The sequence below is a fragment of the Thermobia domestica genome, chromosome 11 (assembly GCF_964235325.1).
Source record: "Thermobia domestica chromosome 11, izTheDome1.hap1.1, whole genome shotgun sequence".
In the NCBI taxonomy this organism is placed as follows: domain Eukaryota; kingdom Metazoa; phylum Arthropoda; class Insecta; order Zygentoma; family Lepismatidae; genus Thermobia; species Thermobia domestica.
In genome coordinates, this window is record NC_137464.1 from 146,709,228 (window position 1) to 146,732,061 (window position 22,834).

The window sequence follows — 22,834 nt, forward strand, 5'->3', positions numbered from 1 at the left end:
GGCTAAGCGGTTAGCGTACGCGCCTTTGGCGTGGGAGACCCGGGTTCGATTCCCGGCGGGAGCTCATGTGGTTCGGATTCCACGTTAATCAGTAGGTCCACGTCTCATATAGCCTCGCTGCTGAAAGGGACGCTAAACTAAAATCAACTCAACTCGTATCATTACCAAAATTCACATGTTTTCACTACCCTCGCTTGCGCGCGTACACGTCGCTCCGCGCCCGCTCCTTTCGGATACACTTCTGCACTATCGTGTGGGTCCACTAGCTTCGCCCTGCCCCCACTGGGTAGGTAGCATTTGTGCTTTATAGTGGCCGCCTACCACAAGTTGTTTTATGTTTTTTGCACTCTAGTTTTTATGCCATATCTATATCCGGACTCCATATTTATACGAATTTATTGATTTTTTGTTCCAAGCTTTAATAGTTTATACGTATCTGCTTTCAAGATAATTGACTTGTAACTCTTCCTAACCTAAGGCTTAAGTTTAGAGTTGCTCCTCCAGTTTCATACCTACAAAAAACAGTAACAACATCAAAACGTGCAGTTTAACTATCTGGATCCATAGTATAAGCAGTAGGAGTAGGAGTAGGAACGGGTTAAAAGGGCTCAGTTCTTGACATAAAATGGGCACGCTGCTGAATCATCGAGCCTTCTGCGTCTTGCAAATAGTACCCACTTCCACATATCTTTTCTCGTATTAAACATAACTTTACTGCCAAAGTTACATACCTAAACAACGCATAAAAACTCCAAATCATTTCTTACCGCATTTCTCCTGTAAATTTTCCTAATTTTTATTTAAAAAAAAACGGAGGGGTAACTCTAAACTTAACACTAACCTAATATAATGTTATCTTATCTAATCTAACGAAATGTATTTTTTTTGTTTCGATTTTCGTGTAGTCCGGCGATACACCACAAATGCTTAAATTAACATAACACATTACTAACGTAAATTTCACAATTATGTGAACCTCTTAAGCTCAGACATTTGTCGTTGCGCAGCATGAATTAGCACATTGTCTTCAGATACTTTACTTCATATACTATGATTAATAGCTACCTTATAGGAAAGTCCACGGGGAAGGTTCTAGATTACTGGTCTCCCATGTAGGTTAGTAGCTGGGTTGATTTCTTTCTTTACTAAAGTTTATACATTTAATGTACACAGTACTGCCGAGCGAACGTTAGCGAGTGAAGGCGGATTAGAGCCCCGCACGGCACGTTGATTTCTGTCTTTATTACTGATCAATGGGAAGGGGGACCAGTAATCTAGAACCTTGCCAAGTCCGCGAATAACAGGTTCGACTTTCATTAATATATTTTTACGTAGCTATGTATTTGGGATGTCTTCAGGTGAGAAGAAAACATATTTCGAGTAGTAACACATTAGTCTGTTAGAATATTATTACAAATTTGTTCTGTAAATTTTACAAATCTATGGATCCGTGCAGTAAATGCGCACCGGATATTCTAATGAAAATTTGCTTACATTTTTTAAAAACATATACACATTAAGTATAGGAGCACGATTATTGGTAGAAGCACGATGGCAGCAATCAGAACATCTAGCAGACTTAATGTAAGGATGGGAGCAATTCTAGTTTATGACATACAAAGTTAATGTTCCAATTTTCTGCTTCGGTTTATTACTTTTCTTTTCACACTTATTTCTGCAGTATTTAATATACAAGGGCATATTCAACCCAAATAAACCAAAATTGTAAAGATTTAAAATGCCAATAGACCTGTTAAATGAACGAATGTTGCAGTGTATACCATAAAATATAATTGACCCCAAGAGAGTGTCTTACAGCAAGGTCGAATCTTATAAATATAATTACCTTGAATGTGAGGTAAATTTAACCTACTATGTCCAACTCTACTAGGTAGCCACTAAAAACTACACTTCTTCAATTCACAAACTATAATAAATAAGTTAATGAATATAATGAATTAGTGCAAGTATGCTACTTTAATCGGTCCATTGTAGTAATGACAGATATTTATTGATACAAATATCACTTTCTTGCTTTAGGAACAATTGAAATAAGCACAGTAACACCATTTATATCCACATAACCACATAAACAACCAAATTATTGATATAATCTTCTGCAAGCAATCCTGCAACAAAACAGAGTACTTCGACAGAAGAAAACGATTACAAAATGCATCATCGTTGAAGTACTCAAAAGGATTTTCCCTGTCTCATTATTCTTCTAGGTCGGATAGCATATTCTATCTGTTCGAGCACTTCAGATTCATGTAAAATATCCAAATCTTTTGCAAGCATATTCACTCTACTCACAGCTGATCACGATGTTATCAAGGATTAAACCCCCGTTTTCGATGGCTAATCTTAATTCGACGATTTGGAGATATGATCTTCAGATCAGTGTTGGTGCAATACATTATCCTCACTTCGATGATTAACTTTAGTTTAATCCCTATCCACGGATTAATCCTCGGTTGGTGCAACCGGGCATCAATCTTATTGGCAACGTACCCTCACTCTATTTCAACATTTAGATAGCCGGTATGTCGAGTCAAAATCGAAATAGAACGTACCGCCTCTGCTTTTTCCACTTCGAACAGTGGTCGAGAGAATATCTCGTGTAAAAAGTGGTAATATGTGTGGCTAAGTTTAGGAAGATTTTCGCTATTTTGTCTTTGCAGTGCGCGCCAGGGCTTAATAAAACACTAATACTAAAGTTCCACTACTGGAAGACTGATTCGACAACAATATTCCCAACTGTGCTCTCATCTTATAAGTTAGTCTGTATTTTCCAATTGCATTCCGACCATTATTTTTATCCCATTTTGATTTTAGGTGAAGGAAGTTCATTAGCTGTTGATCATAGCTCAAATGAAAGACATTTCGAATTGGACGAAAACTATTTGGCAGTGATTTCCCGCCACCTTGCAAAGAAAGCTGGAAGAAGTGAGCGAGCAGCAGAAAACTATTATAGAATATTTTGCTCCCAAACCAGAGGCTACTAGATCTTTCCCTGAATACATAAAACTACCTTGTAAAACTGTGGAGGACATTAATAGGGTGGAAGAGTGTTTACTATCTTCACCGGACGATGAGCATATTCTGGTAAGTTTGCAATTTTTTTTTCATACAGAAAACATCACATAATTGTAAATACAATTAGTTTTACGTAATCCTTATTCTTTCTTTATAAACTTCTCAGTTGAGCTATTAGTAGTAGTACTAGTAACAACATTACATAACGACCGCAGCAAGCACAGTCGTGAACTTTACTCCACTTTACTATTATAACAACTACTAATACTATTACTAATAATACTACCATCATTATTATTAGTAGTAATAGCAGCAGCAGTAGTAGTAGTAATAGCAATAGTTGAAGTAGTAGTATAGCAAGAAGAAGAAAAACGATACATCTCAGGATAAAAAACCAGAGCCATTTCTTTGTGAACTAAGCGACTGCAAAAAACTACGCAGTGTGGAAGCGACTTTCGCAAGAAAACTACACAGTGTAAAGTAGCATCCGTTATGGAGTATATATACGCCATAAACAGTTAAGGGTTTAACAGTGCTCTTTGTTGGTCTATATTAAGCTGAAATTAAGTTTATTGTACGTACATGAAATCTTGCGAGTTTCGAAGATATGGAACACGCTCATGTTGGAGGAAAAGTTGTCATTTACAGCTTGAATACCTCAAAATATGTCTCTAATAATTGGGAAGAAAATATCTGTGGTACTAATTAATGTATGGCCACTCACTTCTGCGCGTCAAGCCCCGGCTCAATTCTAGCTCGTGTCGTGTTGACTTTGATGGACAGACACCGTGCGCGTGGGTTTTCTCGGGCTCTCTCGTTTCATTTCACCAACTATCCCATCAACATTCATCGGTTTAAACCAAAGTTGCTGAGAGACCTTAAATAAATTAAGTTCGAAATAGTACATACTAAAGTATATTGAAAAGTTCAAAATGGCGCTACAATACTATGTATAGCTATGGTCTACAGCTTTTTCATCTACACAATTACTGGAAAGCTCGGACCCACCCATTTAATTTCTTTAAAACAAGGGAGGCCATGAATGCGACCAAACTATATACATTATAGGGTGTCTATCGGTCACGAAATCCCAAAACGGTTACGACAATCGCGAAAGTTAGCTTTTGGGTCACGATTTTTTTTATCTGTACAAATATAAGTACAGACTTAAAAGTTTTGTTCTATAAAATGTCCAAATTCACCACCAAAAATGTATCGGCTTTAGACACTATCAAATCTCAAGAAAAACGCGCTTCTATCGCATGCATGAAAATTCGGCCTAATTTGCACCCAAATACGCTCATGAGAATGTTACGAAATGTTATGGTTTGGTAAAGAAAAGGTCACGAAGAGTCACGATACTTCATTTTGGAATTTTAGTAGACACCTTGCATGAGCTCAAGTAGTATCTGTAAAGCATATTAGGCATAACGTCTCTCATATTGGATTCCACTTTATTTCTCCAAAATGCAATATGTCCTGGAGGCATACCAATTTCATGTAAATTTTTTCTGAAAATCACTGATGATGTTTTACCGTTGAGAAGTTTTTGTATGTGACATGTAAGTGGTAGTTGGTTCTTCGGAAAAGTAGGTATGTCCTTGAGGAAACTTTCGAGCAGTGCATTGGAACACACATTAAGTGCATGCATTAAATGCGTAAGTAGGTTATGCAGTCAGTTAAGTGTGTGAAAGTAGTTATGAAGTTGCATTTTGCAAAGCATTAAACAGAATTTAAGCATATTGTACCTGCATTACCTGCTGAAGGTCAAGAGAACGAACATATTTATCTTCATGTCATCCGAGGGCATCTTTGTTCGAAATTGGGTGTGCCTTCATCTCTTGATTGTGTCCTTGTACATAGACAATTAATATGTACGATTTGAATTGTTCCTGGCAGCGAATATAACGCAATTTTACTTGGGTTTTTCATGTATATATTTCAAATGATATGCTTCTGCATGTGATCTACGTCAAATTTCGCTCTAAATGTATACGTGTTTTTATTGCAGGAGCTACAACTGAGCCTTGTAGGAGGAAGAAAGGTACAACACATCGTACGAAGAATATTGGAAAAACTATTCTGCAATAATTTGGCACTTCAATTTAACTGGACAGGCAAGCACAACAAGAAACCTCTCAGGCACCTGAAATTGATGGATATTATACTAGGTGAGTATTCAGGTTGCTTTCAATTGTAGGCTTAATACTCTGTAAGGAAGGCCTCACCGGTGGCTTGTCTGTGTGTAGCGAATTTCAAATGAGGGCTCCACTATAAGGATCATGAAATTTTAAAATTTTTAAAGCTGTAGGATACATACTTCAAATGGCTCACCTCTGGTGCGTGGAGACCCCGGATTGGTCCCAGCTCATGCCATGTGGGTTTGTGGACAACACTATGTGCGTGGGGTTTCTAGGAGTTCTCCCGCTTCCTTCCCTTCATCTTCCATTCCATCAATCACCATCCATCCATCCGGTCTGAACCAAAGTTGCATAAGGACCTTAAACTATATTCGAACTCTCGACTGTTAAATCTCGCTGTTGTTTCAGATTCTTTGGACAGTCCCTGTTCCATTCCTGTCAAGGTGCATTTTTCTCGTGCGATTTAAATGCATTTTTGGTTCCGTATATCCCCCATGGCTAGGTAGAAGGAAATCCATTCAGTTTTAATGTTTGGACTGTAAATTAATAGGTGTCATTAATAATAGCAATAATGTGTAACGAAAGAAAAGAAAAGAATATTTTGACTGTCAGGTCCCAAGATAGTCCCGCCCTCCAACCGTTGAGAAGCGACCGCTCTCCAAATTCTACTAGTGAACTCCGCATGCATGCATGCAACAAAAGCATCTGTCGCGGGTGTGGATGCTACGATTTCTGTCAGTAAACTATGCATGCGAGTAGTTACTGTTATGACTGGATCCAGTTGATTATAAGTTATGACTGGATCCAATTAAATTAGTTTGCATAATTTAGGTGGTTTGATTGACTGGTTGCGTTTAATTAGCGTCATAAGATTTTTATGATTTTACTGGAACTGTAAATTGCTGAACATACATTTTTTCGTTTTACTGTTGTTTAGGTGGAATAGGATAATAAAGTAATTTTCTTACAACATTAACGACTATTTTAGGGTAAATTAATGTCATTACTGCATTTTAGAAATTTTTTCTCTATACATTTTACTTCATGTTGGAATGCTACTTATCAGGATGAATATCATGTATTCATCTTTTATTCCTTGTGCTTGTTCCTAAATATGTTTATGACAAATATTTTACCTTTACCGTCTGTACTCTAGAGGCTGTAGTTGTTTTTATGGTAGCATTCTTACTAGTACATTTACTGGAGCCGCGTTGGCTCATTGGTAGAGCGCTCGCCTCTGGTGCATAGAGTCCTTGATTTGATCCCGGCCCGTGCCATGTAGGTTTTGTGTTGAAGAACCACCGTGTGCGTTGGTTTCATCGGTGTGAGTCGAAGCTACTTAAAGCCTTTTAAAAATTAAAAATTAAAATTTCAATATACCTATCACTGCTATTAATGCAACTGACGTCTTTCGGAACATCATTTTACATAAATTCGACATAACTGCAAGACAGAAATAAGCTTCAAGAGGATAAGATTATCTTCGCTGAGATTTTCCAGGGTTTTCCTCAGCAGCACCAAGCATGTGTCCCAATCTTACCGTATTAATAGGGCGTTCTTGTCATCTTCTTATTAACCCGGCCAATCCAAATCTCGGTAATTAAAAATTAATTGAATCCTGTGAAATTAATCTTGGGTCAAAACAAAAATAACTACCGGTGATTGATAACATCACGTAAGAAGACGTTGCTTTATATTAGTCAAAAATTTCCTATAATAAGGTAGTGTTATTTAAGAATAACTAGACCAAAGCCCACCCGTGAATGGACAACTATAGTTACATAAATAACCCTCCCAGACTAGACGGCGTAAACGTTTCAACGAGGTTAGTCCAGTGAATCAGATGCATTTGTCCCAGTCTCCCGAAAAGTATGTGAGGTAGTAGATAAGAGCTAGAAAAAAAACCATCAGCATAGAACTTAATTCCTGATTGTAGTATGCCGATGAAATTTAAAAGTCAGTGCTCCACAGACTTCCTGAAGAGTGTATCAATTTCTTCACATTGTATTTTACATGTAATATATTTTAGGATATGTTAACAAAATCGCAACACTAATTTCTTTGTAATTGTTTTCAGGTGCAGTTAGGAGAAGCCCATACGCATTGAATGCTTCTGAATGTGAAGTGCATTCCGTAATACAGAACTGGTTTCGCCACGTTAAAGACAGGGATGGTGGACGTGAAGCGCGTACACAGAAAACTGGTCGTGGTCGAGATGAGCCACAACACCCTGAAACGGAACGCGTTGTTATTGTGTAAGAAAAATAACGTGGTGCCAAAAGTAACCAAATTTTTCAGTGTGTTAAGAACTTGTTTCAATGTGTTGTTACAATTGAAAGTCAATATACAAGTTATAACATTCAATTTCGTTCTACGAAATCTGTTAGAAGATATATATATATATATATATATATATATATATATATATATATATATATATATATATACAGATAAATAGGATCACAGGAATATGGCAGAATTGCACGCAGAAAGAGAGGATATGCAAATAGAGATAATTAAGGAAGCCCATAAAAGAATACGAAGTGATGATCTGTCGGTGCGCCATGAACATCGTATTATTGCGACAACCGCTAATAACATTGTCACCGAATTTAAGAAAGGACAAACCCTTTTGTGTACAAATGTTTGTAATACCGTAAGGGAAAGTGAAAAAATGTTAATATTAGATCAGGTTCCGTTTCCCAAACTCGTGATCAAATTTTCTTGCAGAGTGACAGCAGTTCATCCAGTTGTAGTAATTATTCCATTATTAATAGTAGTAGTAATAGCAGTGCAGAAGACGAAGTCTGTCATTCTATAACAAATAGTTTAGTATCATGGGCAAAAAAGCATAACGTTCCCAATAATGCTACAACAGATCTTCTCCATATTTTGAGACCTCACATACCCGGACTGCCTCTAGATTCAAGGACACTTCTTCAAACACCAAGAACAATCGAAATCAAATCATGTTCAGGAGGATCTTTTGTTTATTTTGGTGTCAAGGAAAACATAATCAAAATGTCATTGTCAGGCATTAAATCCAAACTTTATTCAATAGTAGAAAAGAGGCTTTCAGTTGAAAATACAAGGGACATTTTGACTTTGAAAGTGAATATATATGGCCTCCCAATACACAAAAGTTCAACGAAATCTTTTTGGCCTATATTAGGAATTTTAGATCAGGTTATTGACAAGACTCCTTTCATCATTGCACTTTACTTCGGGGAAACAAAACCAAATAGTTCGAATGACTTCTTAAAACAGTTTGTTGATGAATGTATTGAATTAGAACAAAATGGTATCGTAGTTGAAGGTAAATTGTATAGATTTTCAATAAGTTGCATTATTGCGGATGCTCCAGCTAGAGCTTTCTTAAAATGTACTGTTTCTCACAATTCTTTATTTGGTTGCGAAAAATGCATACAGGAAGGTACATATTTGGGAAGAACGACCTGGCAATATGAAAATACTTCAGCTCTAAGAACTGATTTAGGCTTCAAGAACATGCAGTACGAGGATCACCATCGATCTCTGAGTATTCTTTGTGAATTAAATATAGGTTTAGTTTCACAAGTTCCACTTGAATGGATGCATTTAGTATGTCTTGGTGTTGTCAAAATGCTTATTTATGTATGGGTAGAAAAGGGTCCTAAAAAATGTAAATTGAAGTCTCTGGACATAGAAAATATTTCTGCTAGACTTCTTTCAGTAGCAATGCATGTTCCGAAAGAGTTTTCAAGAAAACGACAATCTATAAAAATGTTTAAATTTTGGAAAGCTACTCAGTTCCGAGCAGTTGTTTTGTACTTTGGACCTATAGTTTTGAAAGATTTGTTGCCAAAGCATTTGTTTGATCATTTCGTAATTTTTCATGTTGCTATGTACCTTTTAGCTAGCAATAGTAGCAGACTGGAAAAATGGAGAAATTATGCACATGAACTCCTGGACACTTTTGTTAGGTACATCCCAGAATATTATACTCCAGAACTTTTAATATATAATTTCCATAGTTTATTGCATGTAGTTCAAGTTGTTGAGAATTTTGGACCTTTAGATAGCTATTCTGCATTTCCTTTTGAAAATTACATGAAAACAATTAAAATAATGGTTCGTGGTGCAAATAATTCTTTGGAACAGGCAGCAAAACGAGTTGGGGAAATGTGTGTTACTCCTAGTATTCGTGAAGTTAAAAAACAGGTTGTTTCTAGTGATGGTGTCATTACATCATAAAAATGCGTAACAACGAAGATTGCCTTATGAGTATAAACATGCCAGATAATTGCTTCATAACAAAAAGCGGTGAAGTTATCACTACTAACGCCATTGAAGAAGAAAGGAAGTATGGTAGTATATATATCTTAAAATGGGATGTATCCTCAAGTAAAGCAGATTTGTACTTTTCACCCTTACGTAGTAGTAAGTTGTCTATCTTCAGGGTGTAAAAGAGAAAGACGACAGGTACTACTTTGTCATCAGATTGTTTACATAAAAAGTGCCTTCTTATTCCAGACTTTTCAGATGAATCGGCATATGTTTGCATTCCTTTCTGTAACATGGAACATTTTTACTAATGCGTATATGTCATGTATGAAGACTTCTCATCATAGATTGTTCCAGGACACACATGATTTTCCGGTATGTTACAAAAAATGAAAAATCAACGTTCCAATGAAAAATTTGAAATGTACGAGTTACAGTACAGACGAAAATCTGTAAAATATGGTATTACGGGTGCTAGGAAAATTTGTTGACAATGGACATTTCGAGTATCCTTGATGACAAGGATATCCAAAGTGTATCTCTTTTGTTACATATTTTTCCAGCGTAGTTATAGAGGTTTTTGTCAGGACTAACTCTTACTTTTCACATTTTTCATATTGAACGTTGATTTTGCATTATTCACAAGAAATGAAAAATCAAAGGTTCCTCGGTAGAATCTGCACAACGAGAAGTTCGTTAAATTCTACTTGATTTCCGAGGATGTTTTTAGTTTTTACGTAACAATAGTCTAGTAATGATTAAAATAGTCTTCTTGTAACTTAATTACAAACTGGTTTACTTGAAGTTTTAGTTTTGTTAAGAGCTTTCATTAACTCTCACATTTAAATGCGCAAGGAGGACTTGGAAGCAAGTTGAGTTTTGTGCGATTTTTTTTTTTCATAGAAGGCTAGGTAGTGAGATATTTTCGGTAAAGGAGCATTCAATTTTTTTCTTTTATTTTTTAAGAACATCTAATGTTTAGTTTTATGCGTTGTAAATTCTTCAGTTAATCTATGCTATGTAAACTTCTATAAATAGATGTAACAGGTATGCTTCTGATTTTTACTTGTACACACATTATTGAACATGACCAGTCTGTTCAGTAGAATATCTTACCCGTAGAACTCAAGCTTCAACTAAAACTGCGATTCTACTAATATATTTAATAATTGTTTCGAAAAAGGAAATATGCATACTAAACAGACACGTTTCGTTCAGTTTTTATTTACAATTTGTATTTTTATATTTTTATATGACTTCTTGTACCGTTTTGTTTTGCAAAAAATCTGCTGAAATATATAGTATGTACATCACGATAAACTAATGTGGCTTCTGCACATAAATGTATGTTTCATTTCTTTTAACCAATTTTTTTATTATTATTTCTTCTTATGTGAAACTGAAGAATAAAAGTTCATGTATATTTCTTTCCAAATGTATTTTTTCATTGCTTTGTAAGACCTTATAAAAATCATCTTATATCCTATAATTACGACGTTAGAAAATTATAATTACTCCGTATCCGGACATGAACGCAGCCGGAACACAGGCGTCGAAATTTAGAGAAAGATTAATGTTAAATGTAATGTAAACGTACACTCATGTCCAAAATGATTATCGCATATCTATAACTGTCTTCTTGTAAGAATATAACGTGATAGTAATCTTGCTGGGTACTTTTATTACTGATAGTATGTGTATAATCGGGAAATGTATATTTGTGGTAAATTTCATAGGAAAAGAATTATAAATACGAAAATTAGAATGAGTAAAACAAAATCTTCCTAAATGGAGAAGAAAGTTTTATTTTCGTTTTATTGTTTTTATTTACTGCTCTTTTCACATGAAATTTGCCACATACATGTCTTTGCCGAATACACACCTACTAACACTATAAGAAATACCGGGCGAATTCGTTATCAAATTATATTCTTATATTTATAGACATGCGACAATAATTTGGACATGAATGTACATATTAATTCAAGTATATTGTTAAAGTTTTTTTTTTTTTTTTTGGACCAACTTTCTTTTGAATGGCGGTGTAGCTAAACTGCATGTAAGTATCAAATATGTATTGTGTGATAACATCTAGTCCTCTGTATATGTAATACAGCGTTTACTATTATCAGATGTAGATGTTTAGAACGCAACTCCCGCGGATATAGGGAATCTACACCCCTGGATATCTGCGGGAGGTACGTTTCAGCATCCACAGCTGATATTAGTAAGCACTCACGCTTACCGTCGGCAGGTTATTCCTATTTGATCGGGATATAGTCCAAAAATAGTCGTCCATCGTCGGTGAACTCTCCATTTTTGGTCGGCAAGTCGTCAGTAATTGGTCGGTATTATCATGATTTGCTCGGGAGACTGTCCAAAAATAGTCACATTTATAGTCGGTGAGCTGTTCATATTTGGTCGGCAAGTCGTCGGTAGTCAGTCGGGATATTGTCATTATTGTCCGAATATGATCAGGAATTGGTTCGTCGGGAAGTTGTCGAAAAAGCGGACATAAAGACCTTTTCCCGATCGTCGGGGCCAGCTTCAACTGACCATTTATGGACGTCGGGCCGATCATTTTGTGCTACTAGGGTTACTACTGTATGGAAGTTCAGGGCGGGCACTTCGAATATTTAATAAAATTAGGTTTATGTTTCAAGTGTGCGTTGTACTGAGTATTTTGAACTGTATGTATTTACTGGCACACTATTGTCTTTACTAGAAACGAACGGAAATGCAATACACAATACGTCAGCACGTGATTTCTGTCTTTATTTTTGAATACTTTGGTCTTTCTTTTCCCGATATTTTTTATCGCTTACAAAATGGAATCGGACTTCTGAAAGTTCTTCTCAATTAATGTTAGCAACCAGAGCAGAGAATGTGGTTTAAGTCAAGACAAAATTAGCACAGCAATGTTGCTATAAGCTCTTACTACAGCAGAGGCAAATTCCAAGTTATTATATACAACAGTTTCCATCACAATATGTGGTATTTATTACTATACCAAATTAATTGCAATTTTGTCAGCAAAATCAAAAGCTCTTTCAAATACTGTGTCAATTGATCAATGTAGATCTTTACACAAATTAAAAATTTTATCATTAATTCCCATTCTGATTTGAGAACAAGGTCCTGAGACGAATATTCGGACCCAAGAGGAACGGGAATGGGGAATGGCGGAAACTTCATAACGAGGAACTATATAATTTATACGGTTTACCGAACATTGTTAGGGTAATCAAATCTAGGAGGCTCAGATGCGTAGGTCATGTAGCCAGAGTGGAAGAAAGTACGAACGCTCTCAAAGTCTTAACTGGAAGATGAACCAGAAAACGACCATTAGGACGACCTGGGCGCAGATGGGAAGACTATTAAGATGGATCTCCAGAAATAGGAATACAAAGTAGAAACTAGATCCAGCTGGCTAAGGACAGAAGTCAGTGGGGAGCTTTTGTGAACGCGGCATTGAACCTCCGGGTTCCACAGACCATAGAGTTAATTAGTTATCATTATTTCCCAGTATGGTGCAGTACAGTCAATTGTTCAAGCGATGAAGCATGTTGTTATCTTCTACTTCGTGGTAGTGGTGGAAGGAACGTCGAGCCCTAATTTCGGAACGTGAAAATACTACCAATTTATGACTTCATTGGCGGTACAGTTCAAAGCATGGGGATACAGCGAATAGTCATTAAATGTCCAAACAAATAGCATTGTTGTAAATAGACTCAAAAGAGCTTTCAAATGGTGCATTACGTGCTCCATGTTTTAATTGAGAACAAATGAATGTTTTGCCCTGGACTATACTGACTAAGGCGACACGCGTTATGTTCATCACAATACAGCTTGAGCATGTTTCTGCTATTCTGGTGGGTAATAGAGATTACTGAACGGTTAATAGGAAACTAATGACATTTTACAATTCAGTGTTACTATCATTTGTAAACATTTCCAATGTGATTTCTGCACCAGTGTTACGTACACTTTTCAAATAATAACCTTTTTGTAACAAGAATGAAGAGGACTTTTACACGTCATGTTATTTTACAGATGCTGCCATTTAACAATAAATGTTTCGCCATTAGACCACCGGAAATGGGGCGATATGTCTGTTTCTCACAGTGCAGCTCGTCGACATTGATTTCTCAGCACATTTAGTAATTGAGGGTATTCATAAGGTTTACTAACGCTAAACATAATCTTGTTTGAGAATTTCTATGTCTAATGGGTAATGTTTGGGCAAATAGGCTTTCAAACGATATGCTATTTGACCCATGTTGCCATTTACGAAAAATGAAAGTTTCGCAACTAAACCGCAGGGAGTGGGGCAGTGCGGCTGAATTTGCCACAATTATCCGTCCCCCTCAAAATTAAAGTTGATGTGTTCCGGGATTTTTCAAACAAACCCGTCTATTATGAGATACAGGAGGTGGCAAATTTTAAATAAACAACCCATATATATAGGGTGTTTCAAAACAACACCGACAACGTTTGGGAGATGATTCCTGACACCAAGAAAAGACAAAAAGTATAGACAAACCTGGGTGCACAAATGCTTCCTTTTGGAGTTATAGGCTGCCGAAAACATGAAAAAATGAAATTTAAAGGTCCATAGCTCCAAAACTATGAGACCTACCATAGTCGGGTCCAGACTTTACTTGAGAACTAATATGTGCGCTATCCAAAAACAGATGTTTCAGAATCCTAAAATACTCATGAAACAATTTTTATAAAGGGAGTTTTTCTACGTTCATATAATTCGAAGTACTCACAATTACCTCTAAAAAATGTTGCAGAAGTGGCACAGGATTCTGAAACTTCGATATTTGGATAGGGCACATACTAGTTCCTAAGTAAAGTCTTGACCCGACTACGGTAGGTCCCATAGTTTTGGAGCTATGGACCTTTAACCCCTTTTGGGATCTTGTGTTTTTGGGCTATTTTTTAGACTTTCAGTCAAGCAGCTACTGCATCGTCACTATTTATGCTAGGATCATGGTTCATACCTCATTCTCTTCAGAATAGAGCTGGCTTTCAAATGGTACCACTTGTATGCTCATACCATATACCAGAAGAGGGAAAAAATGTCAAAGTGAAAATTTCGGAGGGAAAATTTTTTTCTCGAACTTTGGCCCCCCTGGACTTCCCTGTGTGAACGTAGCCATCTAAAAAAAATCTGAGAAATAGTACTTGGTATACTGAATGTGTGTGCCAAATTTCAAGTTTCTATCTTGAACACCAAGGACGAGAGAAATGTTATCAGGAATTCCCACCATGCCCCAAATTACCGTAAAACACCATGATCTCATGTAAAAAATTTCCTGAGACATCACTAATTAACCTAGGGTCATGTTTCGCCCATCATTCTCTTCAGAATAGAACTGCCTTTCAGGTGGTATGACCCACGTGTCTCCATCATGTATCTAAGGCGGGAAAATGAGGAAAAACGGGATTTTTTGGGGTCTAAATATCCTTTTTTCAACTTTTAGCCCCCCCGGACCCCCTGTTTTAACGCAGAGATCTGAAAAATCTGGTAAATACTACTCGGTGGGCTGAATATTTATGCACAATTCCAATTTTCCAGGTGCAAAAGTAAGCCCGCCAAAAAAAATATATACCGACAATGTCCCATATTCCCGTATACAGAGGGAAATTTTTAAACATTCCCTGAGACATCCCTAATTACCCTAGGGTCATGTCTCGTCCATCATTCACTTCAGAATAGAACTGCCTTTCAGGGTACCATTCACTTGTCCTCATCATGTATCTAAGGCGGGAAAATCCCGTGAAAAGGTTTTTTTTGGTAAAAATTTCCCTTTTTCAACGTTTAGCCCCTCTGTACCCCCTGTTTTAACGCAGAAATCTGAAAAAAAATCTGGTAGTTACTACTCGGTGGACTGAATGTTTGTGCACAATCTCAATCTTCTACGTGCAAAAATAAGCCCGCAAAAAAGTAATACCGAAAATGTCCAAAATTCCCCTATACAGAAGTATATTTTGGTAAAAATTCCCTGACACTTCCCTAATTACCCTAGAGCCATGTGTCGCACATCATTCTCTTCAGAATAGAACTGCCTTTCAGGCGGTACCATTCACTTGTCTCCATCATGTATCTAAGGCGGGAAAATGAGGAAAAACGGGATTTTTGGGTAAAAATATCCCTTTTTTCAACTTTTTGACCCTCTGGATCCCCCCTGTTTTAACGCAGAAATCTGGAAAAAATCTGGTAAATACTACTCGGTGGACTGCATGTTTGTGCAAAATTTCAATCTTCTACGTGCAAAAATAAGCCCGCCAAAAATACTTTACATAAACCCCCAAAAAGTATTACACGAAAATATAAATTTTAGACTTATGACGTCATCATCTCCTATGTCTCGACGCAGGAAGGTGTGAAACCATACGTAATGTCTTCTACAATGCCTCTGGACTTGAAAAACAAAAACAAAAAAAAAAACCGGACGAAAAAGCTCAAAGAGGAGAGTTATAACGCAATGTACATGAAACACCCCGTATGGTACAAAATGTACCATAAGATCCCCAAGGGGTTAAAGTTCATTTTTTCATCTTTTTGGCAGCCTATACCTCCGAAAGGAAGCATTTGTGCACCGAGGTTGGTCTATACTTTTTGTATTATTTTAGTGTCAGGAATCACCTTTTAAACTTTGTCGGAATTGTTTGAAACACCCTATATATCGCTCTTGGAGACACACCCCTTGTACCAATCTAGTGTGAAAATAACAATACACTTCAGTACTACGCATGCGCAGTACACACAAATTGCTTCTCTCGTCGTAAATGTGCATGTACACACGACACCAGAAGTGCATTACCACCTGCAATTCTCCTTTTCCTGCAATAGCAGGCAACCCAAACAGCTCGGCGGTTGGGTTGGTTGCAAATTCGAAAGGCGTTGGACTAAACCTCAATTTTGTCACAAATATATCAGTGTGGCAAACTGCAAATAAGAGAATAAAACAAATTGTTAAGAATGACAATTTTATTATTGGGACGGAGTTGGATGACATCAAAAAGTTACAAAATGACTTACTTAAGCAGTTCAAACAAGATGAATGCCAAGAAACAGATATAAGAAGAAAGCATTTCTCTCTTTCCTTCCTCCCCACCCAAAAAAAGAAACACATCAAAAGAAAGTTATATAATATAAACGTTTCATATAAAAGCCTAACAGCACAAAAACAAATAGCTAAACGAAGCGAAAAAGAGACAAACACAGAATAGGGGACACAAGTGGCGTAGCAGAACAACTAGGGTCCCATGCAAGATAAAGAAATGGGACCCTAGTTGTAAACCCCATTGTTATAATAATAATAATAATAATAATAATAATAATAATAATAATAATAATAATAATAATAATAATAATTAAAAAGTCATTTCCTTTTCAAAAAATCTGACTCTGCCTAAGAGCATGAATGCATATAGCGATCATGTGTGTACGTTTTGTCAATGGGCGGTCCCAAAGGCCAAAAGGGGTGGAAATCTCCAAGAGAGAGAAATAAAAACTTTCTTATGGTAAATTCTAGTTCAAAGTTCGAAGCACTTGCTTTTGCACGTAATTTTTTGTTTCTTTTTTCAGGGAACAGAAAAGTTCTGGTGCTTAAGAATTATACCATATAATATTGCAAATTAGCAAGTGGATGTATTTATATTGCAATTTGTGGTAATAAAGATATTATGATTAGAAAACAATATTGTAAAAAGTAAGTTTAATTTCTTCATCCATCGCAAGTCTTAGGGGTCCCTTATACCTCGCCACCCCCCGAATATCGATATCGAAAATTTAGAATGATATATTCATGTCCATATATTCGCGATATCGAATGTTGATATGTGATAATATAGATATCGACGATAGCGATGCATCGATATATCACAGGCCCAGGTCCGAGAAGTGGTGCTTGAAATATACTGGAATCAACAATCAAATTCTAAATAAATTCTCCATTTCCGTATTCAATGTTGAGGGGGAAGGATGTGAACCGAATAGAAATTTAAAAAAAAACAAATGTTAAGATAAAAGTAGGCTTTCCGTCTCCCCTTGAATACAAAAATTAACAGAAAACTATTACTGTAATTTACCTTTTACTTCTGTTTCTAATTGTTATCACAAATCAGCGACAGTACACTTACTTTACATAGTATACCAATACACTCTATGACTTTTCAGAACCAAGCAAGCCGGAAGATGAATTTCCTGTGATATTAAAGTGGAATGTTCTACAAAATAGTCATAATTCATTGGCCATATTTCTATCAGTACTTTGGTACGGACTAAGAGCTACAAGACTAACAGAACTAGAAATTAGAGATTTCATTCCTTTCTTTCTCAGACTAAAAGACATCTGCATTTTCCTGAGATTTTCATTTTCTTAATATAAGTCCCCTATTCTGGGCTTATTCTTGCTACTGCGGTTTCGAGGTAATCGGTAAACGAAAAAGTAAAGTTTGTCGACTCTCAACTTTCGACAGTTTGTGAGAAGATATTTCACAGTTCATGTTGTTATTTTTCGTTACAAAAACACTTATAAACATTTATAAACATTTATAATTGAACTTATAAACATTTACAATTATTGAAAAATGAATATTTTTAAACATAAAAAGTCGTTACAGTTCAGTAGAATGCAGTAGTAGATGGAAGTGAATGAAAATATTGTTTATTTGTTGAGATGTGCAAACTGAATGTGAATAATAAGTGTTTCCCACTCTTCTGTCCAGAGGCGGATCTATGATGGACTTCTGGGAGCTCGGTGGTTGATAATACTCCTACTTAGAGCTACTTTTAAGAGCTCCAAAGTCTGGAATGGGTTTTATTTCTATATAAAATAAGAAAGATTCCCTTTCTGAGGGGCTATCGCCATGATCGCCCCCTGGTTCACCACTCCTCTTGTGTAGCATACTTTGAAGACATTTAGTTCGTGTTTGCTTCTGACGCCGCTGATTAGGGATGGCCACATCTGGATAATTTTTTACTCTGATATCGGATAGAAACATACGGATTTGCAATATCCAGTTGACAGATAACAAAACGGATGACAGATAACGGATAATATCCGGTTGATGGATAATATCCGGATAACAGATGACAGATAAGATTAGGATAACGGATGATCCAGATAATGGATTTATCCAGATCCAGATAATGGATTTATCCGGGTAATTTATAAAATTTAGATAACGGATAATATCTAGATAATGGAACATTCGGATAACTGATTACATCCGGATGACGAATAAAGGATAATAACCAGATAACGTATATGGTTTTAAAAAGACATAATAGGAGAGCGACGTATCAGTCTTTTATGCTCATGAAATTAAAAGACGATAATCGTGCAGTGGTCTTTACCATTGAAAGATATTGCTTCTTAAAATGATTCCTAGTAATTTGCTATTTTCTTGTAGGGCGCGGTGGATCAATGGTAGACTGCTTACTCTGGTGTGCGAGGTCCATATTGTTTCGATCCCCGGCAAGTAAGTTTGCGGTGGACAACATCGTATCCGTAGGTTCTTTCAAAGTACTCCCGCTTCTTCCCACTTTTCACTCCATCAATTCTTCTATTACCATTGACTTGCTGCAGTCATTGGGCGCGGTGGCTCACTGGTAGAGCGCCTCCTCTCGTGCGTGGGGTCCTTATTTTTCGAACCCCAGCCAAGTAAATTGTGTGGTACACAGAATCGTTTCCCTAGTTTTTCTCAGGGTACTCCCGTTTCTTCCCGCTTCTCATTCCACCAATCTCTCTATTATCACTGAGGGGGCCGCGGTGGTTTAGTGGTAGAGCGTTCACCTCTGGTGCTTGGGGTCCCCGGTTCAATCCCACCCCCGCCAAGTGAACTTTGTGGTGGACAAACACCGTGTGCGTGGGTTCTCCCGTTTCCTCCCACTTTCTTCATTCCACCATTTTCATTCATTATTCATTATCACCGTCTCCTTTAGCCTAACCAGCATAAGCGTGGGACGTAAAACTTAGATTTCATTTTTCTATTATCACTGAGTTACTTTAATCATTGGGCGCGGTGGCTCAGTGGTAGAGCGCGTCCTGTGGTGCATGGGATCCTTATTGTTTCCATCCCCGGCCAAGTAAGTTTGTGGTGGACAAGATCGTATCCGTGGGTTTTCTCCGGGTACTCCCGCTTCTTCCCACTTTTCATTCCACCAATTCCTCTTTATCATTGACTTCCTTTAATGATTGGGCGCGGTGGCTCAGTGGTAGAGCGCTTCCTCTGGTAGGCCAAGTAATTTTGTGGTGGACAAGATCGTATCCGTGGGTTTTCTCACGGTTTTCCCACTTCTTCCCACTTTTCATTCCATCAATTCTTCTACTATCATTCACTTGCTGTAATCATTCGGCGCGGTGTCTCAGTGGTAGAGCGCTTCGCCTCATGCATGGGGTCCTTATTTGTCAGGGTACGCTCGCTTCCTCCCACATTTCATTCCACCAATTCTTCTATTATCATTGACTTAATTTAATCATTGGACGCGGTGGCTCAGTGGTAGAGCGCTTCGTCTGATGTGCCAAGTAACATTTTAATGGGCAAGATCGTATCCGTGGGTTTTGTCAGGGTACCCCCGATTCTTCCCTCTTTTCATTCCACCAATACCCCTATTATTATTGGCCTACCGTAATCATTGGGCGCGGTGGCTCAGTAGTAGAGGGTTTCGTCAGCTGGGCCAAGTACTTTAGTGGTGGACAATATCGCATCCCTGGAGTTTGTCAGGGTACTCCCGCTCCCTCCAACATTTCATTCCACAAATTCATCTATTATCATTGACTTGCTTCGATCATTGGGCGCGGAGGCTCAGTGGTAGAGCGCTTCCTCTGGTGGGGAAGTAAGTTTTTAGTGGACAAGATCGTATCCATGGTTGTTTCAGGTCACTTTCCTTCCTCCCACATTTCATTCTAACAAATCCTTTATTATCATTGACTTTCTTTAATCATTGGGTGCAATGGCTCAGTGGTTTAGCGCTTTCTCTGGTGAGCTTATTAAGTATGTGGTGCACAAGATCGTATACTTGCGTTTACTCAGGGTACTCCCGATTCTTCCCACTTTTCGTTTTACCAATTCCTCTATTATTATTGATCTAAATCATTGGGCGCGGTGGCTCAGTGGTAAAGCGCTTCTTTTGGTGGGCCAAGTATGTTTGTGGTGGAGAAGGTCGTATCCGTGGGTTTACTTATAATACTCCCGTTTCTTCCCACTTTTCATTGCAGCAACTCCTCTACTATCATTGAATTTGTTTAATTATTGGGAGCGGTGGCTCAGTGGTAGAGCGCTTCATCTGGTGGGCCAAGTAAGATTGTGGTCGTCAAGATCATATCCGTGAATTTTATCAGGGTACTACAGCTTCCTCCCACATTTCATTCTACCAATTCTATTAATATTGACATGCTTCAATCATTGGGCGCAGAGGGTGAGTCGTAAAGCGCTTCCTCTCTTGGGCCAAGTAAGTTAGTGATGGACAAGATCGTATCCGTGGGTTTATTAAGGGTACTCCCGTTTCTTCCCACATTTTATTCCACCGATTTCTGTATTATGATTGACTTGCTTCAATCATTGAGCGCGGTGGCTCAGTTTGGAGCGCTTCCTCGTGTGAGCCAAGTAAGTTTGTGGTTTACAAGATTGTATCCGGGTGTTAGGGTACTCTCGCTTCCTCCCACATTTCCTTCCACCAATTCCTCTATTATCATTGACTTGCTCCAATTATTGGGCGCAGTGTGTCAGTGGTAGAGCGCTTCCTGTGGTGAGCTTATTAATTTTTGATGGACAAGATCTTATCCGTGGGTTTACTTCGGATGCTCCCGTTTCCCATTTTTCATTCCACCAATTCCTCTACTATGATTGACTTGCATCAATCATTGCGCGCAGTGGGTCAATGGTAGAGCGCTTCCTCTGGTGGGCCAAGTAAGTTTGTGGAGGACAAGATGGTATCCGTGGGTTTTCTCACGGTACTTCCTCTTCTTCCCACTTTTCATTCCATCAATTCTTCTATTATCATTCACTTGCTGTAATCATTGGGCGCGGTATCTCAGTGGTAGCGTCTCGTGCCTGGTTCCTTATTGTTTCGGTCCCCAGCTAAGTAAGTTGTGTGGTGGACAGGATCGTATACGTGTTTTTTCTCAGAGTACTCCCGCTTCCTCTCACATTTCGTTCCACCAGTCCTCCTATTATCACTGACTTACTCTAATCATTGGACACGGTGGCTCAGTGGTAGAGCGCTTCCTCTTGTGCGTGGGGTCTTTATTGTTTCGATCTCCAGCCAAGTACGTTTGTGGTGGACGAGATCGTATCCGTGGGTTTTCTGCGGGTACTCCCGCTTCTTCCCACCTTTCATTCCACCAATTCCTCTATTATCATTGACTTCCTTTAATCATTGGGCGCGCTGGCTCAGTGGTAGAGCGCTTCTTCTGGTAGGTCAATTAAGTTTGTGGTGGACAAGATCGTATCCGTAGGTTTTCTCACGGTACTCCCACTTCTTCCCACTTTTCATTCCATCAATTCTTCTACAATTATTCACTTGCTGTAATCATTCGGCGCGGTGACCTTATTAATATTTTGATGGACAAGATCTTATCCGTGGGTTTTTTTTAGGGTATTCCCGCTTCCTCCTCACACATTTCATTCAACCAATTCTATCATCATTGACTTGATTTAATCATTGTAGAGGTCTTGGTCCCTTGAGCATTGCAGTGATGTGAGAAATCAGATTGGGTTCGAAGCATTTGGGTTGTGATGTATACCTTTGCTGTGGTTCAATCTCAGTATTTTATTACGCGAGATAAAACCATCCATACAGCTATAAATGTTGTTCTATCTTGGGCAACATTTATTGAGATTGAGCCAATTCGGAACCTCATTTCTGGCGGTTTTTGGCCAGGAACTAATTTCGGACATTACGCTCTCCTCAAACGACTAGGATCTTTCCAATGTTACCATCCGCGTCCAACAACCCCATGTTTAAAACGGGAATAGAAAGGACCCGCCTCTGAAACTTCCGGACCCAGTTTCTTGAGGTTCAAGGCTAGGGATCGATTTCTGACATCACAATTGTACTTAACGGATCAAAACCTTTCAAATGCCGCCAACGCCGTCCAACAACTTCATGTTTAATAGGTGAATAGAAGGGACCCGAATCCATAACGTCAGTGCCCCATTCCTTGAGCTTCGTGGCCTGGGCCTGATTTCTGAGATTACTACTGCGCTCAGGGGCAGTGATAATGTCTGAAATCATTAACGTAAGTGTCTGGGCGAATGGGTATTTTCTCCGTTGGTCGAGTAGCTAGCACGTGATCCTTTATTACCCCAGAGTTTTTAAATGAATGCATTTTTTACAAATTATACTACTTTTTGTTTCAAAAGGGAGCAAT

General features: G+C 38.0%; 1 protein-coding gene across 1 annotated transcript; it reads left to right on the forward strand.

The window, feature by feature from the left end:
* The first annotated feature begins 7,646 nt into the window (after window positions 1–7,646).
* LOC145664476 (uncharacterized) lies at window positions 7,647–10,857 on the forward strand. Its single transcript, XM_081731189.1, has one exon. It carries the CDS (start codon window positions 8,199–8,201, stop codon window positions 9,408–9,410), a length of 1,212 nt encoding a protein of 403 aa, XP_081587315.1. The 5' UTR covers window positions 7,647–8,198; the 3' UTR covers window positions 9,411–10,857.
* Window positions 10,858–22,834: the final 11,977 nt, after the last annotated feature.